Raw genomic sequence first — 19,606 nt, forward strand, 5'->3', positions numbered from 1 at the left:
TCACAAAGTTAAACTTGTTCTTTTGTAAGATAATGTCTAATCGTAAAGTTCACTGGTAGCATCATCCATGGCACAGGTTTGAGCTAGGAAAACTCTGTTCAGAGATGGTATATATACATCTTACTCTCTCCAAACCCAACACCTACATGCAGTCTGATTATATGCCCTTGAAGCAGTCACACACATTCGCAGTTACACACTAAGTTCTTCAACATATTTAACCAAAACTTCATTCAAATCATATGCATTGCAAAGTGTCAAATCAATTATTCCATAGAACAATTCAAATTTTGAAGAACTGATATTTTCATTTTCCCCTCAATGGGAACTGATAGAACACAGCGCAGCAACTACAAAAACAAGCATAAAATTTCATTCCATAATGGCAACTCCTCCTGCAGCCTTTACCTTCTCGATTATGTCATTTGCCTCCTCTTTTGTGACTCCTTGTTTGAGCACAACCGGCGCTTTTTCCACCAAATCCTTCGCTTCCTTCAATCCCAAATTTGTAAAAGCCCTAACCTCTTTGATGACCTTGATTTTTGCAGCGGCGTCAAATTTCTCCAACTTAACATCAAATGCCATTTTCTCTACCTTCTTCTCCTCGGCCTTTGCAGTGGACGGCCCTCCCTGGGGACCCACATCCATGCCTTCTACTGAAATCGGTTGCATCTTGGGATGCTTGAGTCTCTCCCTAAGAGTTGGACCGATTTGAACACGCTCTTCGGTAGGTAGGGAAGCAATGCGTTCAGCGAGCTGAATGATTTTATCGGAAGGTGGGGGTCTAGGGCCATATGGGTTGTAGAAGGCTGGATATTTGAACCGTTTGGGACTTGCTTTGGGATCTCTAGGAACAAAGTCAGGTTGGAATGATCGAGATTGTAAAGGACCAGTTATTTCAGGGAGAGTAGGATGGGGACGAATGGTTCTAACTAGTGCTATGAACTTCATGGTCTTGTTAATTAGTGAAAATGCTCATGGAATGAAAAGGGGGTCAATAAAACCTATTTGTTATGTACTTGCCATATCGATGTAACCATGGGATGGTAGCTTCTAATTTCTGATGCAATTGAAAGAACTCTTACCTGAAAAAGAAAAGAAAAGAAAATATAAGCCAAACAATCATCACCTTTTCCAGAAGAATATCCCTTCCCGTGCCACCCAATCCAAAAAAAAAAAAAAATGGCTCAACAAAATAAGGTAATTTAACATTCATTTGGCTACCTAAAAGAATAATGACAACGATAAATATCACAACTTAGATTCATCAAAATCCAAGAAACAAGAATCCAAGGAATTTCATCCCACTCTATCATATAGAAAGAGAAAAGAAACTAAAAGTAAAAAACAACGCATTTAGTTGCATTGCTTCTTTCTAGGGTGTTCGTTAAGGAATAAATAACATTAAAAAGAAAAGTTTGAATTCCAATACACATTTCACATATTCTCATACAATCTTTATATATTTCTATACACTTTTTTCACATATTTAAATACATTTTTTCACACATACAGTTATCATCTCCCTTTTATTAAAACAAAAATTTCGTTTCATTTCATTCCATTTGTTGTATAACAGAGTAATGTGTTTGGCACCAATATGTCTATTCTTAAATGAAAACACAAAACATGAACGTACTATACTTTTGATAGGTTTCTGATAATAAAAATAATCCTCAGAAAACCTAGCAAAAACAAGGAGACAGAGAAATCAAATATGCAGAGATTATTAACAGATAACAAGTTCAAACTTAATACAACAATCCACATAGAACGACCGAGCTATTAGTGGCTTAATACAACTCATTTCAGCTGCCAAACAATGGATTTTCCGAGAAAAAACAAAAACTCATACGCATATCGGTTAGGCATAGCTAGGGTGTGCGCAGTGCAGGTCGGTGCGGTGTAAGAGAAAAATGTCATTTTAAAAATGTCATTTGAAATTGCCATTTTAAAACTGGTGGTTCGGACAGATTGGCGATTTATAAAAATATATATATAATTCAAATTACAAAAATTGAATCTAATAGTAAAAAGAGGTAATTTATAAATTAACTAAAATAGTCAAAATTAAAATAGATGTTGATTCATAAAATATAACAAACCACAAACGCAAATTAATAAACTATCATCAAAATCAAAGGGGAAAAAATATGTATATTTAAAATTCACAAACACAACTTAGATTAACATTTACAGAGTAGCATATTTTATTCAGAAAATTAATTGCAACTTTAAAGTTTAGTTTAGTGGCTTCAATTTGAACATTAAAACAGTGAAGAAGGCAAACAATTCACATATTCTGATTCAACGTAAACAAGATTCAGTTCTTAATTGAAGAGGGGGGCCCGAAATTGGTACCTGCCGGAGACCCAATTGTAAGCTCCATTTGGGGAACCACGGCCGCTGATTTCACCGCCACAGACGGCGACACTACCACCGACGGCAGCTATTGGCAACGCTAGTAGCGGCAGAGGCAAGGAGCAGCAAGAGAGTTGAATGAGATGTTTTGGGGTTGTGAGTTAGGTTGAGTTGGGAATTGATTGTGTGTGTGTGTGAACATCTATATAATAAGGAAGTATAGTTTTTGAATTGTGATGGGACTTTTATCCCTTTGTTAAAATGTGAACCCTTAGATTAATTCAATCCAACAGTCACAAAATGTCTAAAGACAAATTATCTTTCAATGGTTGAGATTGTTTGCGCACATCCTACGGTCGATATACATTCTTTCCTTCCATACCTTTCTCTTCAGCTGACTCTCTCTCTCTCATTCAAAATTCAAAATTCGACTCTCCCTCATCTCATTCTCAAGGCTCACAGATTGGAGGGGAGGATTTTCAATGTCAATAGGTCAGCTCTCTCTCTCTCTCTCACACACACACACAGAGTTTCTTCAATATGAAACCCACCTTAGCAGGGTTTTCCCTTATGTGTATATTTATTGACTACAGTTTTCCTTAAAATGTGTATATATATATATATATATGAGGATTGAAATGTGTATATATATTTAGATACATATTTATTTTTCACTATTGATTTGTAGTATTGTTGTGTATAATGTATATGCAGGACTTGCGTTGCGGCCGATACTCGGATGTCGACTGGTTGCAGTATTCTCTCTCGCGATTACTCTAAGATCTGTAAACTGTACGCTCTCTTTATTGTTGTGTTTTTTATGTTATTGTATTTCTCTTAAGTGCTTATTATTCTGAATTGTAGTTAGATCAAGTAATTTTTGATGTGGGAATTACTTTTTTTTCAAACACTTTTCGGATTAATGTTATGAGGATTTTCCCTCTGTTTTTTTTTTTAGATGCATATAGGATTTGGGGTATATTTTTCTGGGTTTTGTTGATTTTTCTTATATATATATATATAGACATTATCTATGTATATTAGTTGGTCTGAGAAGGGATATTACTTGGCAAAGAGAGAAGAATTGATTCTTGAGTGTTTTAACAGTGATTCTCAGCCCCTGATGGACATATTGTCAAACCAACTAAGAAAAGTCCGAGAGTGAGGGAATGGGAATTATATATCTTATTTGAGTTTTCTTCAATTAGCAATTACATCATTCATTTAAAAATCCTCATCAAGAACGAATTAACTTATATATATATATATAACAAAACATAAAATTGCATGAGAGACCAAGAAGAGGAATAAAATAAGATTTTAGTCTGTTTAGTAGTACTACATATAGATGATAAAATAAACTAAATTCTCACAAATAAGATTGGAGGTGAAAATAAACTAATGACTACAATGAGAGTAAAGCAATATTTGGGAGTGAGGGAATGGGAATTATATATCTTATTTGAGTTTTCTTCAATTAGCAATTACATCATTCATTTAAAAATCCTCATCAAGAACGAATTAAGATTTATATATATATATATATATATATCTAGATAATAAGGGAGAGTGGTTTTTGAATTTTGATAGAACTGTTGTCCCTGTGTCAAAATGTGAACCGTTAGATTGAATCAATCCAATGGTGGATTTAAAATGGTGATTCAATCCTACGGTGTTCAAGAGAAGAGTTTCTTTGTTTTGATTCAAGAGGAGATCTCATTCAAGAGCAGATCTCTTCTTCCCTTCCATCCATCTCTCTCTCTCTCTCTCTCTCTCTCTCTCTCTCATTCAAGAGCAGATCGGCGACTTCGCAGATGGACAGTTTGTTGGATGCTAGCCTTGCTAGATCGGTAGGTCCAAATCAGCGTCCAAATCGGTGAGGTTCATCTCCAAATTTTTTTGGTGCTTCCCATACCATCCCTTTGTTTTCTTTGTATGTATATATATTGAAGCCGCAGAGATCATCCCTGTGTGTATATATATTGAAGAGTTTGTTGAATACTTGAATTTGTTGAATACTTGATATGATGAAGTGTGTCCGATTTAGTATGATTCTGAGTTGTTTTACCACATGTTCAAACCAGAAATATGTTGAAATCCCTGTGTGTATATATATTGGGATTATTGATTTTGATTATATAAATTTTCATGAAACTTTCCAATTTAGAGCTCATTGGGTTTCAGAAGCATTAATTTGTTACAACTGGTGTTATGAATGGGATAGCAGTTTTGCTAAGCTACCTATTGAGTTTTGAAAATGCATATTCTTCCAAACATGATTTCCATGGAAGAGCTTTACAATTAGTTGCACCGAAAAGCTCTCTATTTTGCTTAAGTTTAAAAACCCAAAAACCCAATGTGAATGTTTATGTAATTTCTATTCTGTCACTAATCTGCATTGAAAGCTTTTATTATCTATATTTAAGTTTCAAACTTCATTTTTGAGTAATGTGCAGTAATATATGGAGAAGTATTAATTTGGAGTAATTGCACTGTAGTGGAATTCAAAATAAAAAAATAAAAAAATAATATTCATGAAAAAATTTACAATTTTAATTATTAATATTTATAAAGTTTCTAATTGATTTTGTAATTATTGATTTTCATTTTCATTTTGATTATATTGATTTTGATGGGATTATATGAATTTTCATGAAACTTTCTAATTAAGAGCTTAAAAACCCAAAAATCCAATGTGAATGTTTATGTAATTTATGTTCGGTCACTAATCTGCATTGAAAGCTTTTATTATCTATATTTAAGTTTCAAACTTCATTTTTGAGTAATGTGTAGTAATATATGGAGAAGTATTAATTTGGGGAAATTGCACTGTAGTGGAATTCAGAAAAAAAATAAAAAATAATAATATTCATGAAAAAATTTACAATTTTAATTATTAATATTTATAAAGTTTCTAATTGATGTTGTAATTATTGATTTTGATTTTGATTATATTGATTTTGATGCGATTATATGAATTTTCATGAAACTTTCTAATTTAGAGCTTAAAAACCCAAAAACCCAATGTGAATGTTTATGTAATTTCTGTTCTGTCACTAATCTGCATTGAAAGCTTTTATTATCTATATTTAAGTTTCAAACTTCATTTTTGAGTAATGTGTAGTAATATATGGAGAAGTATTAATTTGGGGTAATTGCATTGTAGTGGAATTTAGAAAAAAATAAAAAATAAAAAATAATAATATTCATGAAAAAATTTACAATTTTAATTATTAATATTTAAAAAGTTTCTAATTGATTTTGTAATTATTGATTTTGATTTTGATTATATTGATTTTGATGGGATTATATGAATTTTCATGAAACTTTCTAATTTAGAGCTTAAAAACTCAAAAACCCAATGTGAATGTTTATGTAATTTATGTTCTGTCACTAATCTGCATTGAAAGTTTTTTTATCTATATTTAAGTTTCAAACTTCATTTTTGAGTAATGTGTAGTAATATATAGAGAAGTATTAATTTGGAGTAATTGCACTGTAGTGGAATTCAGAAAAATAATAATAATAATAATAATAATAATAATAATAATAATAATATTCATGAAAAAATTTACAATTTTAATTATTAATATTTATAAAGTTTCTCATTGATTTTGTAATTATTGATTTTGATTATATTGATTTTGATGGGATTATATGAATTTTCATGAAACTTTCTGATTTAGAGCTTAAAAACCCAAAAACCCAATGTGAATGTTTATGTAATTTCTGTTCTGTCACTAATCTACGTTGAAAGCTTTTATTATCTATATTTAAGTTTCAAACTTTATTTTTGAGTAATGTGTAGTAATATATGGAGAAGTATTAATTTGGGGTAATTGCACTGTAGCGAAATTCAAAAAAAAAAAAACAAAAAATAATAATATTCATTAAAAAATTTACAATTTTAATTATTAATATTTATAAAGTTTCTAATTGATTTTGTAATTATTGATTTTGATTTTGATTATATTGATTTTGATGGGATTATTGATTTTGATTATTGATTATTGATTTTGATTATATAAATGCTAGGGTACATGCTGCTCTATTTGGTGCACTTTATGGGGTTAATTATAAACTGAAAAAAATATATATATTGAGAAAGAAAGGGATACTTTATTTTAGTCTCTGTTTTCATCCCTTTGTTTTTTTTCTTTGAAGCCACAAAGACCATCAATTGAAGAGTTGGTTGCACTTTTTATATATTGATTACAGATTTTTACCAATTTTTTTCTTTGTTTTTTTTTTCTGTGAGTATTATTTTTCTTTAATTTTGGGTGCACTTTTATGGGTTTTTGTTTATTTTTCTTATACAGATAATATATACACATATATATGAAGAGTTGGTTGGGTTTTTGAGTATTGTTTATTTTTATTTTTCTTACTTTGATTTAGTAGGAATTTGTGGGTTTTCTAAGGTTAGGCTTAAGCTACAATGATGTTGGTATAGAATTGTTGGTTTTCTAAATTCTATACCTTTCAGATTCTATACGGCATAGAATTGTTAGCAAAATTCTAGAATTGTTGGTTTTCAAATTATATATTATTCTTTTCTTTTCTTTTTTTTTTTTTGGACAAATAAACAAACTTTATTAATATGATGTGCATCCTTTTAAGAGTGGACATTATTAATTTCCCCTAATATATGAGAAATCAATACATGATAAATCAATATTTAGCCAAGAGAATGCATTAAAAAAATATATATATTCAAAGAACAAGATTGAAACCTTAAACAAATAAACTATGGGTTTGTTGGGTGCTCTGTTCTGCAAAGTAAAAGTAACACTCTCATATCTTTCTTAATAGATTATTGTGTGTATATATATTAATTACAATTTTTTTTTTCTTTGAAGCCATAGAGACCATCAATTGATCATTAGTGGAATAGAGAAAGAACGATTCCCAAAATCAAATTGTGAGTATTTTTTTCCTTAATTTTCTATATGCATGTAATCTCTATTTTCTATATGTTTTTCCTTAATTCTACTTTAACTATGTTCATTGTGGAATCTAATCTCTATTTGTTCTTAGTATTATTGATTGGTAGATTATTCATATTGACATAAAACAGTGCATCTTTAGCTTAAATTTTATATTATTAGTTTGGCATCTGCATATGTGTGTGGTTTTGATTGATTGCTTGAATTAGATGGTTTGATTCTTGAATGAGAGAAAGAGAGAGAGAGAGAGAGAGATGGATGGAAGGGAAGAAGAGATCTGCTCTTGAATGAGATCTCCTCTTGAATCAAAACAAAGAAACTCTTCTCTTGAACACCGTAGGATTGAATCACCATTTTAAATCCACCATTGGATTGATTCAATCTAACGGTTCACATTTTGACACAGGGACAACAGTTCTATCAAAATTCAAAAACCACTCTCCCTTATTATATAGTCTAGTGGATGCCCGTGCCTTCGTGCCTGAAGGCACGGTATAAATAATGTTGGTATCACATACTTTACAAAAATTAATTAAAATAAATCAATTCAAAATGGTAACAATTTCACTGCTACAGAAATCAACTGTAATAAATTAATTTAAAATGACAACAATTTCATTGCAATATAAAACTTTAAACATAAGTCGAAATAGCAAATTACAGTTTTGGCAAACTTTATAATTAAAGTTTAAATAGCAAATTTATAATATAAAAATGTTGTGTACAACATAAACAAAGATATTTACACCAAGATAACACATGTACAGTGAATTAAAATGAGGCATCCTTCAATAAAAGAATGTCTAATTTAGTATTATAACTGAGTGAACATTTTGGTACAAAAGAGTAACCATCCTAGCTTTAAAAAAATAAAAAATAAAAAAGAAGAAAAATTAATCATCCAATTTAGAATGAAAGAGCCAACCATCAACACGCATAGAAAAACAACACAATCCCAACATTTGTAAGGTAGATTAGTCACCTGCAACAAAAATTCACTTTAAAAAATCAATTAAAAAAAACAATCATATCAAAATACCTTTGAAAAACAAATAAACGAATGACAATGAATTTATAAGAATTAAACATATGATCAAGCACCTTTCAATTTAGTTCCCAAGTCTCTTGATTAGTGTATATCATAACTTGTGAGTTCACCTGTTGTTGCTTAATGAATATGAATTGCTAAGTATAACTCTTCTTTCTTTTCCTTTTCCAATTGAACATGAAGAATTTAACAATTTAGATAATACATGAAAACAAATGAAAATAAATAATTACATCTAATTTGGAATCCCATTACAGGTAGGCTCATGACAAAAAGTTTTGCCCAATTAATTATTATATTACAATTTATTCAAAATTCTCATTATCACTGTTTTTCTTTAATATACTCATCACAGCGAAAGAATGCGTAATGAAAAATCCAATAAAAAAATTTAAATACAAAGATATTATCTTCTGCAATATCATGGACAATTGCCACTTTTATACACCTGAATTTTGAAGGAAAAAACAAATTTAAAAGTCAAAGTCAAAATATATCACTCTAATTGAGTCCCAAGGATTCACAAAAAAAAAAAAAAAAAAAAAAAACAATTTATGTTAGTGATGAGAAGAGATCGAACAATTTATGTGTAATAAAGTTTTATATTTAGGTAGTGCCTAATGAAACGATTAGAAGGCTTTTTTAAATTCAACAATTAGAAGGTTTAACCATAAAGTGAAAATTACCACCACCTCAATAAGATAAAAAACTGGAATGATTGATGAGATTGTACTTGAGTGCTCAAAGTTGTGATCTAAAACATTCCCTAAAAAAAACTTGAATGCGGTTTTTTATTTTATTTTATAAACTTGGAGTGTCACAGGCACAGGTGGTTCTTTTACGATGAAATGTTGTTCTTTTACAATGAAATCATGAAACTATCATATTTATACCCAAAAGACAATATAAGTTGATTTTCCTATTGCTCAACACTATCAATTTAACTGAATTGAATCAATTTGACAAAGACATGAGTTATTACACATTGGTCTCCTATGCATTTTGTTAGTTTCTTTAGACCAAGAATCCAACTATCTAATTCAAGCAATCAATCAAAACCACACACAAAATAATATAAAATTCTAAACCTGCCAATATCAATAATATAAAATTTAAGCTAAAGATGCACTGCTTTATATCAATATCAATAACCTGCCAATCAATAATACCAAGAACAAAAAGAGATTAGATTCCACAATAAACATAGTTAAATAATTACACTATGAAAAAAATAGAATTTTAAAGTAGACTAACAAATAGAAGGCTTCTCTGTTAAACCAACTGATAATGATGAAATCATAAACAACCAATTAGAAGATTCTATGTACATAAGAAGACTTTTGTTTATGAGATTAATCAAAGATTGAAACACCACAGACCTATAGTGAAGAAATAACTCATTTAATAGTGCTATAAATAGATTGGGTTAAAATAACGATGGGTTGTACAATAACTATTTGATTACTTAATTGTGCCATAAGTTAAATACAATGGGCTATTTCTTTCTCACTATAATTCTAATTTTTAACAATCAAATAAAAACAAAAGATCACAGAACATTACTTTTTATGTTAAAAAAGGAAACCTAATTCACATATTTATCAAAATCACCCAAATCATTTATCAAAACAGTAATCAGGTGACTTCAATCTCATTTATGCTTTATTTGGTTCACTGGAATGAGATGAGATGCAATGAAATGGTTATTCCTTACACTTCAAGCTGATAAGTTAGTTTGGTCTGTCACAAAATCAGGTGACTTCCCAAGATTGTCACTATGGAATAAATATATTATACATATGTGTATATGTACATAATCTGATTAGAATAATAAATATTGTAAATTTAAGTAATAATAAAAAAGTCCCATCAAGAATAAATATTGTAAATTTAAACAAAAGTCCCATCAAGAATAAAAAATAGAGCATCCTTGGCCAGGAAAAAAGAATAAAAGACATGAAAGAGAATGTGCTCAAACTTCACCATTCAAAAATCCATGCATAACACAATCCTAGTGAAACATAACACGTTAGGGAAAGATAACCTGCTTGTGGGTAAATGTTAGCACCAATTTACATAACCTGTTTGTGGGTAAATGTCATAACACAATCCTAGTGCATAATTAACACCAATTCAAAAATCCTAAGGAAAGAGAATGTTAGCACCAATTCAAAAATCCATGCATAACACCTGTTTGTGGGTAAATTTTAGCAACAATTTACAAAACTCACCCATGTCATAATGGGTATAATTAACCACTAATGAGGGAAAGATCCATGTAAGAATGATTTTGATAGTCAAATTAAACAAAATAGTATAGCAATTTATGTGTGTTACTGAGATAATAAACATGAAAACAATATTTCTAATTAGCCCCCAATAATGACACATCAATGCTAATTGCAAGTATTTCTATAGAGACCTATTAAATGCTCAGATATGGAAAAATCTGAGCATTTAAAATCTTTAGGTTCTTTTTCTTAAGGCCCAAGACACTAAATATTGGCCAGGGAAAAAGAATAAAAGACATGAAAGAGAATGTGTTCAGACTTCACCATTCAACAATCCACAAATGGTGATCTTGTAACGCCCTCAAAATAATAACTTTAAACCCATTAAATAAGACATGCATTGATATTCAAAAGCTTCACATTCTTTCATTTATCAGAGTTTCATTACAAAAAGTATTACATGTTAACAACAAAAGCAAATGCCCTATGGGCTTACAGCTTTCCAAGTTAACACTTGGTTACAACAAAAGAGTACTAACTCAAACACGTTAAGCCCTTGGCTTGAATTTACAAGTAATACATCAAAAGTAAAACAACAAAAAGGTCCGCCTCTGGCCTCCCAAGCTACGTCCTTGGAGGTGGCATGCTACCGGTACCTGAAAATGATATTCCCATATAGGGTGAGCCACAGCCCAGTAGAAATACACTAAACCAACCATGAACAATGACTAAAAGATTAGCAACTGATAGATGGTCAACACTGACACTTCCATTTACATCTCCCTACGTTACCATGACAGCCAAGTCTATGTTACAATTAACTTTTCATTTTTGTTCAACTTTGAGTTTGAAAACAAGGTTCAGTACTCTGGCCAGAACGTTTGATGAGATTATAGTTCATCACTAGAACACTTTCGAAATCCAAGGTGGATACACATTATTTTGTTGTATCAATAGCACATAAACTACTCCCATACTTCGCAAACAATGATGATATACATTTTAGTGCTATATCAAATCAAACAAACTTTTCAATAGATAAGCATATGAGCTATATCACTACTACAACAGATAAGCATATGAGCTGTATCAACATTCCGATAGATAAGCATATGAGCTGTATCAACACTTCAACCGATAAGCATATGATCTATATCAACATTCCAACAACCGGTTTAGAGGTACATCCCTCATCTTCCCCTAAACCATTAACCGGTGTAGAGGTACATCCCCCATCTTCCCCTAAACCGTGGAGTACATCCCCTATCTCCTCCCATACACAAGTAATGCATATAAACACAGAATCACATATGCAATCAATCAATACATAAAATTAATGTATTCTATCAACCGACATGCTCTATGGCACATCCAATTGATTAGTTTTAGTTTGCCTAATCATCAAGCATTGTCTACAACAATCAACACTACCCTCCACCGGTAGCCCAAAGCAATTATTTCTAAGCAGGAAATAAATGCACAATGGATATTCAATCGACATTTCAATTCGGTGAGTGATAAATAATTCAACTACACCCTTTAACCCCATGCACTCCCAATCTCAGCAATTCCATTTCATTTCCTCATTTCCCACAATTAATTATCTCAATTAATTAAACAATGTAATTAGGTCATTTTCCATAATTACCATTACCACCCTTAGGTCCCATTTTCATCAATGATTCAACATTTATTCCATTTCTCTATACCAAACATGCATCTAGGTTTATTACAAATAAAACCCCAACTTTTGTAAAATAACACAAATGGACCAAACTTTCACAAAATTACCAAACCAACCCCAACATCTCAAATTACCAAAATTTAAAGACAAAATCCATAGAGAGGAGTAGGATATCCCTACCTCAAATTCAGAGCTCCAAGGGAGAAGATGAGTAAAACTCAGAAGTGCTCCAAATCCCAAATTTCTCAGATCTCAACAAAGCCCTCGACGATCAACACACTTCTTACAAAGGCCCAAGGTGAGGAAAACACTCTAGGTAGATCAATCCTAAGAGAGAAGTTCGGTTTTAGAGTGAGGTGCTCTCCAATGGAGGTTTTGAAAAAGTAAGAGAGAGAAAGGAAATCAAAAAGTGATCAAAAAGGTGGTTTCACGAACTGATATAAAAGCCGGTCCGCTCGAGCGTACAACACCCCGCTCGAGCGTACAGACACAAGTTCACGCTCGAGCGTCCAACGATCCGCTCGAGCGCCGGGTGCACTCTCCCAGAATTTTCTGCAGACGACCAAAATGCTGAGAGAAGGAAATTCACGCTCGAGCGTCCAAACTGCCGCTCGAGCGTAAAGGCAGCAACAAAAGCTCGCTCGAGCACAAAACCGCCGCTCGAGCGGAGAGACCAAAACCTGGGCAAAATTTCAAAGCTTTAAAACACAACCAACTAATTCCCAACTTGCCCAACACAACCCAAAACTCTAAAACAAAGAGTAAGGGATAGAAATGAGGATAAGACAACAACGAATCTACGAAACTGAGTCCAGATTATAGTTATACAACAACAGGGAATACCGGGATCGCTATAGATCTAATAAAAAACGTGATCTAATCAAAAACTCACAAATGAAACCAGATCAATAGTAGAAAATGCTAGAAAAGTTATGATGAAATTCAGTCAATGGTGGCAAGTATTCCAAAACCAAATTTCAATCATCACCACAACATCTCACACCTTCAATTCAACTTAAAAAAATAACAATTTTCTATTTTGAATTCCACACAAATTGAATCCAAAACCAAACTAGTATAAAATTGAAACAAAGGTTACATGCCTTAACCACTCTCCCTTATTGAGATTTAGTTGAGAGAATGAGGAAGTGAATCAACAACTATTAACAATTCTATTGAAGCTCTATTCAAAATCACTTAATAACAAAGGTTACATGCAAAAACAAAATTAAATGTCCCAAATGAGCAACACTCAACAAAACAGCCCCATCCACAAAAAAAATTAGTTCAAACTTCCCAATTTCATTTGATTATTCAAGTAAAAATGATAAAATTTACAATGAAATCATGAAGCTGTCCTATTTATACCCAAAAGACATTATACATTCATTTTACTATTACCCAATACTATTAATTTAACTGAATTGAATCAATCTGACAAAGATATGAGCTATTGCACTTTGTTTTCCTATGCATTTTGTTAGTTTCTTTAGACCAAGAATCAAACCATCTAATTCAAGCAATCAATCAAAACCACACACATATGCAGATGCCAAACTAATAATATAAAATTTAAGCTAAAGATGCACTGTTTTATGTCAATATCAACAACCTACCAATCAATAATACTAAGAACAAATAGAGATTAGATTCCACAATGAACATAGTTAAAATAGAATTAAGGAAAAACATATAGAAAATAGAGATTACTTGCATATAGAAAATTAAGGAAAAAAATACTCACAATTTGATTTTGGGAATCGTTCTTTCTCTATTCCACTAATGATCAATTGATAGTCTCTATGGCTTCAAAGAAATAAAAAAAAACAAAAAAAAAATTGTAATTAATATATATACACGCAATAATCTATTAAGAAAGATATGAGAGTGTTACTTTTACTTTGCAGAACAGAGCACCCAACAAACTCATAGTTTATTTGTTTAAGGTTTCAATCTTGTTCTTTGAATATATATATATTTTTTTAGGGCAAATTACATATACACCCCTCGAGGTTTGGTTAAATTACAGATATCCCCCTGAGGTTTCGGAAATTACATCCCGCCCCCTGAGATTTGTATTTTCATAACAATTTACCCCCTGAGGTTTATATTTCATAACAAATTACCCCCTAATTTCTTATGCAAATATAGCATTCAGGGGGGAATTCGTAATTTCTCAAACCTCAGGGGGGTATCTGTAATTTAGTCAAACCTCGAGGGGTGTATATGTAATTTGTCCTTTTTTTTAATGCATTCTCTTGGCTAAATATTGATTTATCATGTATTGATCTCTCATATATTAGGAAAAATTAATAATGTCCACTCTTAAAAGAATGCACATCATATTAATAAAGTTTGTTTATTTGTCCAAAAAAAAAAAGAGAAAAGAATAATATATAATTTGAAAACCAACAATTCTAGAATTTTGCTAACAATTCTATGCCGTATAGAATCTGAAAGGTATAGAATTTAGAAAACCAACAATTCTATACCAACATCATTATAGCTTAAGCCTAAACTTAGAAAACCAACAAATTCCTACTAAATCAAACTAAGAAAAATAAAAATAAACAATACTCAAAAACCCAACCAACTCTTCATATGTGTGTGTATATATTATCTGTATAAGAAAAATAAACAAAAACCCATAAAAGTGCACCCAAAATTAAAGAAAAATAATACTCACAGAAAAAAAAAAAACAAAGAAAAAAATTGATAAAAATCTGTAATCAATATATAGAAAGTGCAACCAACTCTTCAATTGATGGTCTTTGTGGCTTTAAAGAAAAAAAACAAAGGGATGAAAACAGAGACTAAAATAAAGTATCCCTTTCTTTCTCAATATATATATTTTTTTCTGTTTATAATTGACCCCATAAAGTGCACCAAATAGAGCAGCATGTACCCTAGCATTTATATAATCAATAATCAATAATCAATAATCAAAATCAATAATCCCATCAAAATCAATATAATCAAAATCAAAATCAATAATTACAAAATCAATTAGAAACTATATAAATATTAATAATTAAAATTGTAAAATTTTTAATGAATATTATTATTTTTTGTTTTTTATTTTTTTTCTAAATTCCACTACAGTGCAATTACCCCAAATTAATACTTCTCCATATATTACTACACATTACTCAAAAATAAAGTTTGAAACTTAAATATAGATAATAAAAGCTTTCAACGTAGATTAGTGACAGAACAGAAATTACATAAACATTCACATTGGGTTTTTGGGTTTTTAAGCTCTAAATCAGAAAGTTTCATGAAAATTCATATAATCCCATCAAAATCAATATAATCAAAATCAATAATTACAAAATCAATTAGAAACTTTATAATATTAATAATTAAAATTATAAATTTTTTCATGAATATTATTATTATTATTATTATTATTATTATTATTATTATTATTATTATTTTTCTGAATTCCACTACAGTGCAATTACCCCAAATTAATACTTCTCCATATATTACTACACATTACTCAAAAATGAAGTTTGAAACTTAAATATAGATAAAAAAAACTTTCAATGCAGATTAGTGACAGAACATAAATTACATAAACATTCACATTGGGTTTTTGGGTTTTTAAGCTCTAAATTAGAAAGTTTTATGAAAATTCATATAATCCCATCAAAATCAATATAATCAAAATCAAAATCAATAATTGCAAAATCAATTAGAAACTTTTCAAATATTAATAATTAAAATTGTAATTTTTTTCATGAATATTATTATTTTTTATTTTTTATTTTTTTCTAAATTCCACTACAATGCAATTACCCCAAATTAATACTTCTCCATATATTACTACACATTACTCAAAAATGAAGTTTGAAACTTAAATATAGATAATAAAAGCTTTCAATGCAGATTAATGACAGAACAGAAATTACATAAACATTCACATTGGGTTTTTGGGTTTTTAAGCTCTAAATTAGAAAGTTTCATGAAAATTCATATAATCCCATCAAAATCAATATAATAAAAATCAAAATCAATAATTACAACATCAATTAGAAACTTTATAAATATTAATAATTAAAATTGTAAATTTTTTCATGAATATTATTTTTTTATTTTTTTTTTCTGAATTCCACTACAGTGCAATTACTCCAAATTAATACTTCTCCATATATTACTGCACATTACTCAAAAATGAAGTTTGAAACTTAAATATAGATAATAAAAGCTTTCAATGCAGATTAGTGACAGAATAGAAATTACATAAACATTCACATTGGGTTTTTGGGTTTTTAAACTTAAGCAAAATAGAAAGCTTTTCGGTGCAACTAATTGTAAAGCTCTTCCATGGAAATCATGTTTGGAAGAATATGCATTTTCAAAACTCAATAGGTAGTTTAGCAAAACTGCTATCCCGTTCATAACACCAGTTGTAACAAATTAATGCTTCTGAAACCCAATGAGCTCTAAATTGGAAAGTTTCATGAAAATTTATATAATAAAAATCAATAATCCCAATATATATACACACAGGGATTTCAACATATTTCTGGTTTGAACATGGGGTAAAACAACTCAGAATCATACTAAATCGGGCACACTTCATGATATCAAGTATTCAACAAATTCAAGTATTCAACAAACTCTTCAATATATATACACACAGGGATGATCTCTGTGGCTTCAATATATATACACACAAAGAAAACAAAGGGATGGTATGGGAAGCGCCAAAAAAATTTGGAGATGAACCTCACCGATTTGGACGCCGATTTGGACCTACCGATCTAGCAAGGCTAGCACCCAACAAACTGTCCATCTGCGAAGTCGCCGATCTGCTCTTGAATGAGAGAGAGAGAGAGAGAGAGAGAGAGAGAGAGATGGATGGAAGGGAAGAAGAGATCTGCTCTTGAATGAGATCTCCTCTTGAATCAAAACAAAGAAACTCTTCTCTTGAACACCGTAGGATTGAATCACCATTTTAAATCCACCATTGGATTGATTCAATCTAACGGTTCACATTTTGACACAGGGACAACAGTTCTATCAAAATTCAAAAACCACTCTCCCTTATTATATAGATATATATATATATATATATATATATATAAAAATCTTAATTCGTTCTTGATGAGGATTTTTAAATGAATGATGTAATTGCTAATTGAAGAAAACTCAAATAAGATATATAATTCCCATTCCCTCACTCTCAGATATTGCTTTACTCTCATTGTAGTCATTAGTTTATTTTCACCTCCAATCTTATTTGTGAGAATTTAGTTTATTTTATCATCTATATGTAGTACTACTAAACAGACTGAAATCTTATTTTATTCCTCTTCTTGGTCTCTCACGCAATTTTATGTTTTGTTATATATATATATACCTTAATTCGTTCTTGATGAGGATTTTTAAATGAATGATGTAATTGCTAATTGAAGAAAACTCAAATAAGATACTCCCTCCGTCCCAAAATAATGGTCCCTTTTGGGGAATCTAACTTTTTTTGGTAGTACAATCATTGGATTTTTAAAAAGTTGACTTTTCAAAATTACCCTTTTGATAGTACATTTTTTGAAAAAATCAATGTCATAATTGTACTTTTTATATTGTTTATTAATTTAAAAGAAGGACAAAATAGGAAATTTATATTATTTTTGTAATTGATTTTTGAAGAGGGACTAATATTTTTGGACAATGAAAAATGGAATAAGGGACTAATATTTTGAGACGGAGGGAGTATATAATTCCCATTCCCTCACTCTCGGACTTTTCTTAGTTGGTTTGACAATATGTCCATCAAGGGCTGAGAATCACTGTTAAAACACTCAAGAATCAATTCTCCTCTCTTTGCCAAGTAATATCCCTTCTTAGACCAACTAATATACATAGATAATGTGTATATATATATATATAAGAAAAATCAACAAAACCCAGAAAAATATACCCAAAATCCTATATGCATCTAAAAAAAAAAAAACAGAGGGAAAATCCTCATAACATTAATCCGAAAAGTGTTTGAAAAAAAAGTAATTCCCACATCAAAAATTACTTGATCTAACTACAATTCAGAATAATAAGCACTTAAGAGAAATACAATAACATAAAAAACACAACAACAAAGAGAGCGTACAGTTTACAGATCTTAGAGTAATCGCGAGAGAGAATACTGTAACCAGTCGACATCCGAGTATCGACCGCAACGCAAGTCCTGCATATACATTATACACAACAATACTACAAATCAATAGTGAAAAATAAATATGTATCTAAATATCTATACACATTTCAATCCTCATATATATATATATATATACACACATTTTAAGGAAAACTGTAATCAATAAATATACACATAAGGGAAAACCCTGCTAAGGTGGGTTTCATATTGAAGAAACTGCGTGTGTGTGTGTGTGTGTGTGTGTGTGTGTGTGTGTGAGAGAGAGGGAGCTGACCTATTGACATTGAAAATCCTCCCCTCCAATCTGTAAGCCCTGAGAATGAGATGAGGGAGAGTCGAATTTTGAATTTTGAATGAGAGAGAGAGAGAGAGAGAGAGAGAGAGTGAGTCAGCTGAAGAGAAAGGTATGGAAGGAAAGAATGTATATTCACCGTAGGATGTGCGCAAACAATCTCAACCATTGAAAGATAATTTGTCTTTAGACATTTTGTGGCTGTTGAATTGAATTAATCTAAGGGTTCACATTTTGACAAAGGGATAAAAGTCCCATCACAATTCAAAAACTATCCTTCCTTATTATATAGATATAATTAATTTTATCTTTTTATTTTTTTTTTTTCCCCCAAAAAATCAAATGTCAAAGGAAGCTTAGCTTGATAAAGTTATATAATGGCACCAAAAATGTTTGTGTGGGGGCTCATTTCATTCATAATTCACTCTCACTCCTCAATCAGCGTAACAGACTGTGATCATAGTATTCATAATTTAATATCCACATTAGAGCATCTCAGCCGTTTATTTAAATTTTATCTTAAAATATTATTAAAAAATTTATTTTTTATTTTAAGAATTATTTTTTTTTATCTATTTCTCCTAATCAATTCCATATTCTTTCTCTATTTTATTAAATAATAATTTTAATTATTATGAAAGTAAAGCATCAGCACCTGAATCACTTTTTTTTAAATAATATTTCTAATCATTATAAAGGCAAAGCAAAGTAGCAGTACATAGCAAGCAGAGCGGTCGACCGGTCAAGTTAATTTTGTGTTTTTTTTCTTTAGCTACAGGGTAATCACAGGACATCTGGGCAGGCATTCATAGGGACGTCCGGAAAGACATCCCTTCACATCTTTTATCAGATATAAGTGAGCTACAGTGACTCTTTACAAA

The 19,606-nt window shown here is 30.4% G+C and overlaps 1 protein-coding gene across 1 annotated transcript; it reads right to left on the reverse strand.

Moving 5' to 3' along the window:
- Positions 1–204: 204 nt before the first annotated feature.
- Positions 205–2,910, reverse strand: LOC114320788 (uncharacterized). Its single transcript, XM_028267852.2, has 2 exons — positions 2,362–2,910; positions 205–1,085 (listed from the first exon to the last, which is right to left on the reverse strand). Exon 2 carries the CDS (start codon positions 949–951, stop codon positions 373–375), a length of 579 nt encoding a protein of 192 aa, XP_028123653.2. The 5' UTR covers positions 952–1,085; positions 2,362–2,910; the 3' UTR covers positions 205–372.
- Between the last annotated feature and the right edge of the window lie 16,696 nt (positions 2,911–19,606).

The sequence above is a fragment of the Camellia sinensis genome, chromosome 3 (genome assembly GCF_055761805.1).
Source record: "Camellia sinensis isolate YWXY chromosome 3, ASM5576180v1, whole genome shotgun sequence".
In the NCBI taxonomy this organism is placed as follows: Eukaryota; Viridiplantae; Streptophyta; class Magnoliopsida; order Ericales; family Theaceae; genus Camellia; species Camellia sinensis.

What these genes read in the sequence shown, in the direction of transcription:
- LOC114320788 (XM_028267852.2), bottom strand. Translation starts at nt 951, where the DNA reads ATGAAGTTCATAGCACTAGTTAGAACCATTCGTCCCCATCCTACTCTC.